The 12,695-nt window shown below is 65.8% G+C and overlaps 4 protein-coding genes across 4 annotated transcripts; 1 reads left to right on the plus strand and 3 right to left on the minus strand.

The window, feature by feature from the left end:
- Positions 1-203: 203 nt before the first annotated feature.
- EMIHUDRAFT_214563 (hypothetical protein) lies at positions 204-2,102 on the minus strand (the record flags this gene model as incomplete). The annotated part of the gene is made up of 3 exons (XM_005763655.1): positions 204-261; positions 423-850; positions 1,392-2,102. The coding sequence occupies 3 exons, from the start codon at positions 2,100-2,102 to the stop codon at positions 204-206; spliced, it is 1,197 nt and encodes a 398-aa protein (XP_005763712.1).
- Positions 2,103-3,983: 1,881 nt separating this feature from the next.
- Positions 3,984-4,866, plus strand: EMIHUDRAFT_357768 (hypothetical protein). Its single transcript, XM_005763656.1, has one exon. The coding sequence runs from the start codon at positions 3,998-4,000 to the stop codon at positions 4,808-4,810; it is 813 nt and encodes a 270-aa protein (XP_005763713.1). The 5' UTR covers positions 3,984-3,997; the 3' UTR covers positions 4,811-4,866.
- Positions 4,867-5,815: 949 nt separating this feature from the next.
- On the minus strand, positions 5,816-6,646 carry EMIHUDRAFT_42779 (hypothetical protein; the record flags this gene model as incomplete). The annotated part of the gene is made up of 1 exon (XM_005763657.1): positions 5,816-6,646. A coding segment is annotated over one exon (831 nt), but the record flags the coding sequence as incomplete, so codon positions are not given.
- Positions 6,647-7,887: 1,241 nt separating this feature from the next.
- Positions 7,888-10,543, minus strand: EMIHUDRAFT_452420 (hypothetical protein; the record flags this gene model as incomplete). The annotated part of the gene is made up of 3 exons (XM_005763658.1): positions 7,888-9,242; positions 9,457-9,963; positions 10,037-10,543. 3 exons carry the CDS (start codon positions 10,541-10,543, stop codon positions 8,193-8,195), a joined length of 2,064 nt encoding a protein of 687 aa, XP_005763715.1. The 3' UTR covers positions 7,888-8,192.
- Positions 10,544-12,695: the final 2,152 nt, after the last annotated feature.

Below are 12,695 nucleotides of genomic sequence, written 5' to 3' on the forward strand. Positions count from 1 at the left end.
TCTACTTAACCGTACTTAATCGGGAAGTTGGTGCTTGTAGAGACTAGTAGAGCCGGGCCCCGTCGTTCCGCACTGCGGCGTGGCGCACGGCGTGCGCGGGGCACGGTGCCTCCGCCCCGCGTCCGCCGCTCCGGGGGCCCCCGCGCCCCCCATGCCCCAAGAGATGAGAGAGGCTCGAGGGACGCTGCTTTTGTCTGCCGCCCTCAAGCCAATGAATTGTAATTCTTGGGCGAAAGAAAATAATCGATGCCGAAGAAGGAACTTCGGCCCTCTCACACACAACCTCGGGGGGGGCGGGGGGGGGGGGGGGGCAGGCTCCCCGGACCGGGGGGGTGCCGCCCGCGCCCCGTTCCACACCGTTGGCCCTCTCACGTCAGCCGTCGCCGGGCGCCGCCGGGCGCTCCGCCCCCGGGCGGTCAAACCCGGGGAGGCGGTGGGCGGCCAAATAAAACAACTCGGTGAGGAAGGGGCTGAAGGCGTCCGGCGCCCCCCCCCGGTAGTCGAAAAGCACGCTCGGCCGCACCACGCGCAGAAGGGACTGGTGCATCTCGGGCACGCGGGGCTGCGACACGTTGGCGAGCGTCGGCATGAGGCCGTCCCGCCCCAACCGGTCGGGCGGGAGGAGGAGGACGGCCCGGTGCCCCTCCATCGTCTGCTTGAAGGGCCACCCCCCCTTTCCAAACTTGAGCGACGGGTAGTAGGGGTCAACCCGGACGGGGATGCAGCCGGCGGCGACAATGTAATAAAAGCGCTGGGTGAAGCCGTCAGAGTCCCCGGGGGGGGCGACGCAAAAGGTGGTGCGCTGCATCCGGCGGATGGTCTCCACCGTCGAGAAGGGCATCGCGTTCTCCTTGCGTGGGTCCGTCTCGTAGAGCTCGATCCTGCGCCGAGGCACACACGGAGCACGCGTCAAGTGGCGGGCGGGAGACGGCGGCGTAGCAACCGCGCGGGAGCGGGCGAGGTCTCTCCTCGGCTGGCTCGGGCAATCTCGGGTAATCTCGGGCAATCTCGGGCAATCTCGGGTAATCTCGGGTAATCTCGGGTAATCTCGGGTAATCTCGGGTAATCTCGGGTCTCTCCTCGGCCGACTCGGGTCGCGGCGGTGCAGCTCCGACGCCTGCGGGGCGGCGGGGAGGCGGCGGGTCTTGCTCGGGCACCACACCGGGCACGGGCGTCACGTCCGTGTCAGACATAGTAGATGGGTGCGTGCTAGTCGACTCCTTCGGTCGGCCGGGACAGGGTTACAAGTGCGGGGTTGGGAGTAACACTGCAGCGGCGAGCGGGCTCCTCGGTGGCACGCGCCGGACCAATCCCCCCCGGCTGCCCGCCCGCCCCCTCCCCGCCCCCGCGCCGCTCGCCTCTCGCAGCTGCCTTGCCACCTCGGAGCGGACCTTGTTCCTGCTCGGCGACGCCATCAGAAAGACTCGCGTGCTGCGCGCGCCGGCGTCCGGCTGCGCGCGGACCAGCTCTCGCGGCAGCGAGGCGAGGTACGGGATGGTGACGTCGAGCCGTGACTTGTTGCGGTAGCCCGCGCCCGTGTGCGCGAGCATCGAGCCGCCGAGCCACTTTGGCATGAACATCGAGTCGAGCGGGAAGAGAAAGAGGTGGCGGTGGGGCCAGCGCGCAAAGTGGGGCAGCGAGTCGCGTGCAAACTTGTCAAAGCTGCCAAAGAAGGCGTGGTGCGCCGGCCCGTTGACCCGCGACATGCCGTGCCCCCACCCGAGCATCGCGTTGCAGCCGAGCAGGAAGGGCACCAGAAAGACGTCGGCGCGCTCGGGCTCGCCGACGAGGGTCGCCACCTGCAGGAGCTTGGAGAAGATGGGCACATCGGTGCAGTGCGACCGCAGGTTCTCCAGGTGCGAGAAGCCCGTGTTTGGGCACGTGTCCTCACGGAGGTAAGCGCAGTTGACGTGCAGCAGCTCGCGGGCGCGACGCTCGACGTACTCGACGACCTGGCCGTGGTAAGCCCATGGGAGGCCGTACACGAAGAGACGCAGCCGCCGGCCGCGCTGCACGTCGCGACGGCACGGCAGCGGCCGCGGACCGGGCGGCAGGAAGCGCTTGAGGGCGGACTCCCGAGCGGCGTCCGCGGTCTGGGCCATGCTCGCAGTCAGGCCGATGCTGCAGGCGGTGCAGTCCAGGCCTTTGCTGCCGCGAAAGCGGCTGCAAAGCTACAAAGAATTTAAACAAGACAACTCTCTCTCACACGTCTACGATTTTGAACGAGTGGGCGGTGCAGGCTGTCTGTTTACAGGCGCCGTCCGCCCGCGCGCGCGCCGACCCAACTCCGAGCACGCTCGCTCGCCGCTGGGCGGCGCGCGTCCACACTGCGTCGGCAACACGACGCAGGAGCTCGCTCACTGCTGCTGCGGCGGCGGCAGCGACGGCGACTGCGAGCTGACGGCTGACGGCTGTACGGCTGTACGGCTGACGGCTGGCGGCCGGCGGCTGCGGCGAACGGCGACGGCTCGGTTCGCGTTCGCCCCGCGACGGTGCGACTGAGCCTGCCACGCTCGATCTGGGAGCCACTCGGCGCCAGTTCGAGCGGCGGTCGGCTCGGCCACTGCGGGTGCGACGCATGATAGAGCTGCTGGGCGCCGCATCGTGTACTACCGACCCACGCCAAGGCGCGGGGCGGTGGTGCTCGCCGGCGCTCGCGGTGCTTCGGTGCTCGAGCGCGCTCAACATTGTGGTCGTTCAGGGCGGCTCGCACAGCGCCCGCAGACACACACACACACACACACACACACACACACACACACACACACACACACACACACACACACACACACACACACACACACACACACACACACACACACACACACACACACGCAAGGGCGAGGACACGCGCAGGGGCCGCACCTCTAGCGAAGCCCACAGAGTGGGAGACTCCTATCACCGCCCTGCCACCCACGTGAGCCTTTTGGCCGCCTCTGTCAGTGTGCCCGTGGTAGTGAGAGACTGCTGGTGAGAAGCCGGAGGAAGGTCGCTAGTCGAGAGAGATCGCCAGTGGAATAGGGAGTCCACCGTGCTGCGAGCCTGTCGCTGTCCCTTGTCAGGAGCAGGAGAACTAGGAGAGCGCAACCAGTAGGAGGCCCGCGCCTGCCCCCGTGCCGCCGGGTGCAACCTGTCCTATACGAGAGAGGAATCCCTGGGACCCTGTCGTGTGGGTGAACCCTGCCCAGCCCCCCTCCGTGTCGCGATGCGCTCCCCGCTCCCGTTCCCCTGTGTCCCTGATCGTCCTTCCAAGATCCTGCTCGTGCAGGTGGGGACCCTGTCCCTCTCCCACCCCTCGTTTGGCGTGCCCGTTTTATTTATTTATTTATAGCACACAGGCTCGACACAGGTGCGAACTGGCGCGTGCTAGTACTATCACCGGCACACAAAGAAATGTTCTAGCTATAAGTTTCTCGTGGTGTGTCGGCCATTCCTCTTTTAGGCCATTCCGGCGTTTGATAGCTACCATTCCATCCCTCGCCTTCTTTCGAGGTCTCGAGATACACAAGGCCAAACTCAAGAGATTTCTTGTTGGCTTCTAAAAATCCAAACCCAGAAAAGAAAGTAACGCGGACCAAAGCTAGGGCTGGGTCGAGGACAGACACGTCCCCACCTTTGCAGGAATTTGCAAGAGCGAGGGGACAGGAAAGAAAGAAAGAAAGAAAACAGACAACCCTAGGGAGGGATGGGAGGACGGCACGCCGCCACCACACAGGGATTTTAAGGAGAGGTGTGTGGTGCGCTAGCCGTCGCCCACCCTGGGGAGTCTGCCTCTTCCTATCTCTCTTCGCAGTCTCTCGCCGCTTCTCGCTGCAACCTTCATGCCACCTCGCGGCCGTCCCACTCTCGTCGTTCTCTCCCTTGTCATTTCCTCCTCTGTCGCGTCGTTCTCTTCTGCCTCGAGGGGACAGGACACCCGTGAATGGCTTAAAACTCCTGCTTTTTTTCGCGAGAGGGCTTCTACACGCGTACAGTGCAGACACATATGTGTGTTTATATGCGGCGCGCCGCCCACAAGACACTCCGGCTGGTGCTCGACGAGCCGCCGCCGGTCGCCGACACAGCGCGCTGCGACGGCCGCGGCGACGCCGAGCTCCGCCGGCTGCTTGTGCGAACAGGCGTGCTTCCCAAGGCGAGCGGCTCCGCCTACGTGGAGATGGGCGAGACCAAGGTGCTGTGCGCCATCTTTGGGCCGCAGCAGGCCGACGGCCACGACTTTCTCAGCCACGGGCGGCTCGAGTGCACCGTCAAGTTTTCCGCGTTTGCGCGCCGCACCACGGACCCGGCCGCCGCCGCGACCGACGCGAGTGCCGCTGCCGCTCTGTCGGCCTCGCTGTCGGCGGCGCTGAGCGGCTCGGTCCAGCTCGACCAGTACCCGAAGAGCCTCATCTGCGTGCACGCCATGGTGCTGCAGGACGGCGGCGGCGCGCTGCCCGCGCTCGTCTCGTGCGGCTCGGCCGCGCTGGCACACGCGCGGCTCAAGCTGTACGGCCTGGTCGCCGCCTGCGGCGCGGCCATTCCTGACGAGGGCAGCGGTCGAGTGCTGCTCGACCCGTCCGCGAGCGAGGAGCGCGCCGCCAGCAGCCGGCTGGTTGCGGCCACCGTGCCGGAGCTGTCGCATCTGCCGCTCTTCGAGCAGGAGGGGCGGGCGCAGTTCGAGGCGGTGGCGGCGGCGCTGCGGCACGCGCTCGGCGGCGCGGCGACTGTGCACGAGCGCATGCGTGAGGCGCTGCTCGCGGAGGGACAGACGGCCTCCTCCGCACGCAAGCGGAGCCGCGGCGGGGGAGGGGCGGTTGACGCGGCGGCTTGAGACACACTGAGGTTTCGCTATGGCGATATCAGCTTGACGCGAGACGTTACACGGACAAAAATGACACCGCCGCGCGCAAAGCAGACGGAAAACCGTGGCTCGGACGTTGGACCACGCACCAATCACCCCACCCCAACCCCGGCCCATCACGACAATCGACATGACAAAAATCGACACGCACACGCGAGAGACCACCCCGCGCGATAATGCGGCAGGCAGACCGAGACGCCCCGCCCAGGGTCGCCACAGCGGACGGCCGACCCTCCTCTATCCTCGGTACCGTTTTGTCCCCTCCCCCCCCCGCCGCTTGGTTTGTCCCCCCCCCCCCCCCCGCCCCCTCTCTCTGTCTCGGTCTACACGGACTAGGTCGTCGGGGAGCGCGCCACACCACCGCAACACACTCCTGAATGGCGTTGTCGGTTGTGTGTAAACCACTCACGACCTCTCAAAGATCAGCTCGAGCCGTTCCAGCTTGAGCTGTTGCTGCTGCACTTGCACCTACAAAGGACCTCTTTCGATCAGAGAGCTCTGAGAGCGGCTCCGCATATACAACAAGCGATGGCGAGGAAGCATCTAGCGTGACGCCTGCAGCAGCTCGTTAGACCGTCGCAGCGACTCACTTGAGTTGCGCAGCCTCTCATTCTCGAGCCGCAGCGCCGCCAGCTCGTGCTGCTCCGAGCGAGAGCAGCTTCCGCCGCCGCCCGCCCCTCCGCCCGCCCCTCCGCCAATCCCAGCGCCCCTGCCCGCATCGCCACGGGAGGACGAGGTGCCGGCCCACGCGGCGGCAAAAGGAGCAGCACTCTCCACCGCCACCACCGCGCCGGGCGCCTCATCTGACGCCGGCGCCGCCGACTCGGGGCTGGGCTCGCTGGGACGCGCGGCGTGCTCGCTCGAAAACCCGCGCGGGGCCGCACTCGCCGCGGCAAGGCGGCGGCCGAGGTCGGCGTTCTCCTCCTGCAGCGCCCGCATCGACGCCTGCAACTGCTGCAGCTGCAGACCTTGCGCGTCCACTTGCACCGTCGGCCGGTTCTGGATATTCTTCGCGCGCGAGGCAAAGAGGAGCGTGTTGGCCGTCTCCTCGAGCATGTGCAGGGAAGGGGACACGCAAGCGAGCATGAGCGTTCGGCCGTCGCCACCAAGGGAGTCCATGAGCAGCTTCGTCAGCTTCGAGTCGCGGTACGGGATGTGGCCTTGCCGTCTGCGCGCGTCGGATAGCGAGGAGATGACGTTGCCGAGCGCAAAGAGCGAGCGGTTGATGTGCCCCGTCTCGGAGGCCATCGCACCCTCGGAGCACGAGTCCTTGAGCCGCTCCGAGCCAGCGAGGTCGACCAGCGAGATGCGTCCGGTGCAGCCCGTGTTCGCGTCCTTTAGGTGCAGCGTCATGAGGCAATGCGAGCGCGACGAGTCCTTGTTGAGCTGGTGGCTCGACACCTTGCGATTACGCGTCCCCTCAGCCAGCACGGCCATCGCGTCGCCGAGCGACTCGCATTCAACCTGCAGCAGGTTCTGCACGAACGGCCCGAGCCGCGCCTCGTGTCTCAGCTGCAGGTTGACCGACGCCGGATTGAGGAGGTCGTTGAGCTGCTCATTGTAGATCTCGAGGTAAGACGCGCTGACGGTGACGCCCGCGTGCTCCCGCCCGTGGGCCGTGAGCTCAAAGAGATCGGACAGCACCCGTGGAATCAGGCCGTGCGGCCCATCGTCCAGGGACGCGGCCGCGGCCTCCCTCCCATAGTCGATCGAGTCGGGGCCAGTCATCGTGAAGGTCTTTCCGGACCCTGTCTGGCCATACGCAAAGATGGTCACGGAGTAGCCACTTAGGGCGTCCATAAGCAGATTTCCCGCACGAGCGGCCTGGAAGACAGGCGCCTGCGCGGAGCCCGCAAGGCAGGCGTCGACCGTCAGTGAGCGCAGTGTGGTCAAGCCGTGGCTGCGGTCCATGACGCCGCGGGAGCCCCTCGCGTGCCCCTCGTCCATCCACTGAACGGTGCAGCCGTCATCGGCGCAGTAGACGCACTCGACATCGCCGCGGGCTCGCTCGTCGTGAGAGAGGGGCCGCACGCGCACAACCACCTGGATGCTCTCGGAGCCGCCTGCTGGCGAGCTCGAAGATGGCCCCGGCCGAGAGTGGCCGTATGGGCTCGCCGAACGCGAAGGCGCAGCGGAGAGCGGGCTCTCGGCGCCAGGGGCGAATGCCCGTGCGCTGGGCGGCGAAATCATGCCATTGGGGACCGAGGTGGGCAGGAGCCCTCCCCGGCCGCCCATTTTCTGCGACGCCCCGCGCAAGCGTTTATCGTTACAGTCTGTTGCGGGCATTAAGAAAGCGTCCCATTAAGAAACCCTACCAAGCAATTTCCGCGAAAGTCTAAGAAACCACGGCGCGCCGCAGGCGCGGCCCCAAGAAAGGGCCCACACACGAGTGTGTGCACAGGAGCCCCGCTCAAACTTTCTCTTCGCCTGCGGCGCGCGCACTTGTCATTTTGCCCAAGTCTGCGGTGTTCTGGGCGGTGTGGATGGAGGTGTGTGCGTCTTCCTGTCATCCCAAGACTGCTGACTGGCGCATCGGTCCAGCGCTTCCTTATTGTCATTTTACCTAAAAATTCCTAGATCCCGGCTGACCTCGTGACCTGGGGTGCCGGCCGAAGCTAAGAAACCACGGCGTGGGGTGGGTGGGGTGGGTGGAAAGGCTTAGAAACGGCGGCGTGCCGCGGGATCCTGTTTTCTTAATGCCCGCAACAGACTGTACGAACACTGGGTTGAACCCTTGATGTGGTGATCTGTGATCTGTGAGGGTCCGCCCGCAGGCGCATTTTGTATACCGAGGCGGTGCCCGGTGGCGGTGCCGAACCTGTCGGACCTTGAGACAGCATTGTAGATCCCTGGGCGAGGGTGATGGCGTCCCCGTCGGGTCAGGACCTTCTACCTGCTTCTGCCCTCTCCGGCCGTCACGCCGTCCGCACCGCTCTGAGAGAGCAGCCTGCGCGGCGACCAGCTCCCGCGCGAGACCGACATCGGCGGCGCGGCGGGGAGGGGGGTCGCCACCGGCGGCGAGGAGAGCGGCGTCGAGGGGGGCGGCGGCGAGGCTGTGGTTCTGTACATCACATTGACACACACACGTACAGCTAAGCTAGCACGTACAGCTAAGCTACGACGTCATATGCATATGTGCATTGGCATAGACAGAGACAAGAGGCAGAGACAGTGGCCCACTGGAGGGTAGAGACAGGGGCATGGGCAGAGGCAGATACATACCAGGTCAGAGACAGAGACAGGGACAGGCCAGCGCCGACCAGCCTCCGTTGTGCACACTCAAAGCCGTAGCTCGCCTCCGCCTCGCCTTCACCGACCTCGGCCAGCGCGCTGCTGCTCGCACACGCGCGCTCTACACAGCCGTTGGCACACGTGGGTAAAACATGTTGACGCCCTGGTCCGAGTACGAGGCGGGCGGAAGCGGCTTGTTTGGCCCCGGCTGCGCGATGCTTGCGGGGTCGGCTGCAATCGCAGTCGCGCAGATGGAGTACAGGTCCATGTCCTTGAAGCGCGCCCAGACGTCCCTCGGCACCATGCGGAGGCAGTCCTGCTCCCTCACGCCGATGTTATAGACGAGCGTCGACACCATCCGAAACATGCTCTGCGTCATGAACGAGCGCTCCGGGTCGTACTCGCCCTTCACCGGAGCATTGTAGCCCACGTAGAGGTCGATATCGTCCGGGTGCTCGTAGACGGCGGCGAGCTTGGCGTCCCACGGTGCGGCAAACTGGTCGAAGCTGGTGATGGGAGGGAGGTGGATTGCTGCGCGCACCTGGTTGAACGACCCCACGCGCTGCCCGCGGCTGCGCTCGACAACCTTCATCTCAAAGTTGAGGAGGTAGGAGGGGGTGTTGCCGAGGGTCTGGAGCGAGGATGGCGCGACTTGCGCCGCGTGCAAAAGCTCGCGCAGCGTCGGGCCCGTCGCGGCGTCGGTCCAGTTGCCGGGCTTGGCGATCCACTTCTCGGAATACGACCCGAGCGGGCCGAGCTCCTCTGGCGGCATGGCGTGCCACATGTACGACGTTTCGTACTCGAGACCCGCCGAGGCGCCCGTGAACAAGTCGCCTGTCAGATGCTTGGCCACGTTCAGGCCGGCGACCATCGGCGAGTAGCGGTTGAGCGGAACGTTGAGGGCCGCGACCTGAGCGTTGACCTCGCGCACAGTGCCGCCGTTGAGGAAGCCGACGTACTCGCGACGGACCACCTGAAAGAAGAGGAAGGTGAGGAGCTGCTTCGTGCTCTCGAAGATCCGGGGCCCGTCAAACTCGGGGTGCATCTTGCGAATCTCGACCGCCAGCACGTTGTGCACCGACTGGGCGCAAGAGAGCATGAAGTACATCCCCACGTGCACGTTCGTGTGGTTGCTGCCCGAAGCCCAGACGTTGGCTTTGAGCTTGCCGAACTTCAACGGCGGGCGTGAGAGGGGCGTGAGAGGGGGAGCGGCGGGCGTGAGACAGAGACAGAGACAGAGACAGAGACAGAGACAGAGACAGAGTCGAGGGGCGTGAGAGGGGGAGCGGCGGGCGTGAGAGGGGCGTGAGAGGGGTATGAGAGGGGCGAGGAGGTGGGCGAGCGAACACGGGCGAGCGTGTGGCGTGTGTGAGGGTGAGGCATGCCTTGAGCGTGTCGCTAGACTCCGGGGAGAAGGGGCCATTGTCGGCGTCCATGTATCGCAGCGGCCTGCCCGAGGAGTTGACGCGGACGGTGCCATCCTCCTTGTTCATCAGAAAGGCCTGCTGCTCCTTGGTTTGCCCGTACACGAACCCCATGTCGAAGTCGCCCGAGAAGTTGCGGGTGTAGTGCTCGCCGTCGGTCAGCACGCCGGACTGGAACCAAGTGGCGATGAAGAAATTGACCGTCCACATGGCGAGCACATTCGTGCGCGGGTTCTGCGGGGCCGGCCCGGCCGGCCACAGCGGCGGAGAGTCTCCCGTGGGCGGGACGCCGGGGCCCGTCACGCCAGCCTCCTCCAAGCACTGCGCCCACGGCGCGGCGTTCTCACTCTCGGGGTCGCCTCGATCAAACAGAGTCTTGACCTTCTCCGGCGCTGGGAGCCGCCCGCCATCCCCTGCCCGCTCAGGCGTGCGCGCGCCGCGGGTCCAGTCGAACCACTCCTCCTTCGCCTACGGCCAAGGACGAGGCACATCGGAGCGACGCTGCTCGACCGCGACGGCATCATCACGACCTAGCACGCACCAGCTTGTTTAGCGTGTAGACCCACGGCGTGATAGCGGGCCAGCTGGGGTTCGCAGTCAGCGGGTACCAGAAACGGCCAGCGGCGAGCACGCCGGTGTACATGGTCAAGTAAGGCATGTAACGTGCAGAGACGTGGTGGATGAGGGATGGCGGTATCACGAGGGTGAAGAAGTCCCAGAGCCGGTCGTTTGGATCGCCGCAACAGCACGCGCACTTTATTACGGCGTCGCAAATCAGCGTCACCGGCGTGCAGCAGAAAAGTCCACCCGGGCAGCAGCCAGCGGCGCAGGCAATGCCGACCGGCAACTCGAAGAGGCAGTTCATGCAGCAGCAGCACGCCGCATCGCACGGGCGACACAGAGAAGGGCAGCTATCAGGCGGGTAGTGCGAGTACTCTTCCTGGCGCGTCATCTCCGCCTGCTTGGGCGCCTCTATGCGACGCTCCTCCCGCTTCTGCTTGACGTAGCCCGCGGGCGGACGCGGGACATTTGGTCGCGCGATCGCCATCGCGCGCGGCCGCGCCGTTTATAGTCGATAGTTCGATAGTTCGAGCGCGTCCGAGAGGTTGTTTTGGATCTGCGAGTGCGCAGGCGGCGGCGGCGCGGGGCGAGCGTCAGCAGCATAAAATGGGATGAGCACGGCGCGGGCTTGTTTTGGGGGTCGCGGGGGCGCAGTAGGCACGGAGGCGACCCGCGGCTCAGCAGCGCTCCGACCGCGATCCGATTGTGCCAGATTCGCCTCGATACTCGGATCGAGCCGCTCGCACGGCGGTCGCAGCACGGCGTGCAGCCAGGCACGGGCTCGCTGCAGTGGTGGTTGTGGGGCGAGGCGAGAGGGCACGCGCGGGGGCAGCTCTCATAGAGGGCACGCGCGGGGCAGCTCTCATCTCGCGCCGCGTCGCGCCGGTCGAGGGGCGAGATGAGAGGCAACCAAAGTAGGGATGCCCCCCCGGCAACCGCCCGGCAACCGTGTTGTGATGAGGCGTGATTACCCGATCCCCGACCTGCCCCGGGTGTGAAACCCACACTGCCTCTCACAGCAGACTGGCTCGGACTGGCACCAAAAGGCACGGAAGGTCGGCAGGCGACGGCCCCTTACGGGCCGTCGAAGAGGCCGGCGTACTCTTCCGGCCGACCCCCCTCCCCAATCCTCCCCGGGCTCGGGCTCCTCCTCCTTCGCTAGCGCCCTCGCCCCCCGCCGGCGGTGATTCCGTGCCCCCTCCCCGCCCCCCGTTTACAACCAAACTCCCTCGCACGACACCGGGCATAAGAAGCGGCGCAACGAGCTGGCTGCTGCCGACAAACACTGCAGTTGTATTTGCTACCTCACGCGCTCCGTCGCCACCTTAATTAATAACACCTTGAGCTCTCTGCCCCTCGAGCCCGGATCGGCTGCCACCAGCACTCGAGATGGCCGGACTACCGATCGTCATCCCCCCCTACATCCCCTTTTGCTCGCTCTGCATCCCTGCGCGTGGCTATGCTGTGTGTGTGCGGTCCCTCGAAGGGTAGGTAGGCCAGCCGGGCATCGATGGACGACATGGATGTCAGCAAGCAGTGAGCGGGGGCAGGGGCGGCTCAGGATCACAGACATCCCTCTCAGGATCACAGCACTGGCGGGGGCGCGCCTCAGGATCAAGCACCCACGGCAGGGTCTGTGGGGATCAGCAGACCTTGAGGGGGCGCGCTGAGGATCATAGGCCTGAGAGGGGTGCTGTCAAGATCACAGGGCTGCAAAGGGTGGCACTCGAGATCAGAGCGCCAAAATAGGTGCAATACAGATCAGCGGCCGTAAGTGGGCGCAATACAGATCACGAGCGCCGGAACGGGTGCAATGTAGATCATGAGGGTTTTGTGGTCTGTGCGCGGACGGCCCGGGGAGCCTGCGGCGCTATTTTAACCTGCCCCGACAGAGTCTCTCGATACGGCGCGCGGCGGCGCCGCACCCAGCAAGCTGGGACCGCTCCTTACGGACTCGTCGCTGCGCTCCTCAAGGCAAACACGGAGCGCGCTGCGCGTGCGGTCTACGCCGAATACTGCGGCCGCCGTCACGACTGCCATCCTCGGCGGCGCCGAGCGCGCGAGCGGCGCCGATGGCCAGCCCGGCGCCACCTCCCAGCGACAAGCGCATGAGCGACAGGACGCGCATGAGCCGGTCCAGCGCACGTGATTGGGCGCGCGACGGTTTGAGCACGGGGGGGGGGTCATAACAAACACGGTACAGGATCGAGGTGCACGCTGCCGAAGCAGTGTCGTCCCCCCTCTCCCCGACGGTGATAGCGGTGTGACCGACCGAGCTACAAGAGGAACTTGTTCTGCAGGATCCGGGATAGTCAGACGCACTACCTCACTGGGCCTGAGACCGCCCACGACGTTTCCCATCACCGTCTCGGGTTTGTGGGGATTCGAACCACTCCGGAATGGGCAGGCCCATCGATTGAATCATTGTTTTCCACCTGTGGAGAGAGAGAGAAGGGGGGGGGGGGGTGGGGGGGGGGGCTCCTTCACCTCTTTCTCACGTGGGCAGAGGCCCTGGGGCGTTGGGGGGGGTGGGGGGGGGCCAAGGGGGGGGGGGGGGGGGCCCCCCCCTTCCACCGGGGGTTTTTCCCTCTCCAAAAACTGAAAAAAAGACCCCTCGGGCACCCCCCCTTGGGGGAGGG

This window comes from Emiliania huxleyi, assembly GCF_000372725.1.
Source record: "Emiliania huxleyi CCMP1516 unplaced genomic scaffold EMIHUscaffold_62, whole genome shotgun sequence".
In the NCBI taxonomy this organism is placed as follows: Eukaryota; Haptophyta; order Isochrysidales; family Noelaerhabdaceae; genus Emiliania; species Emiliania huxleyi.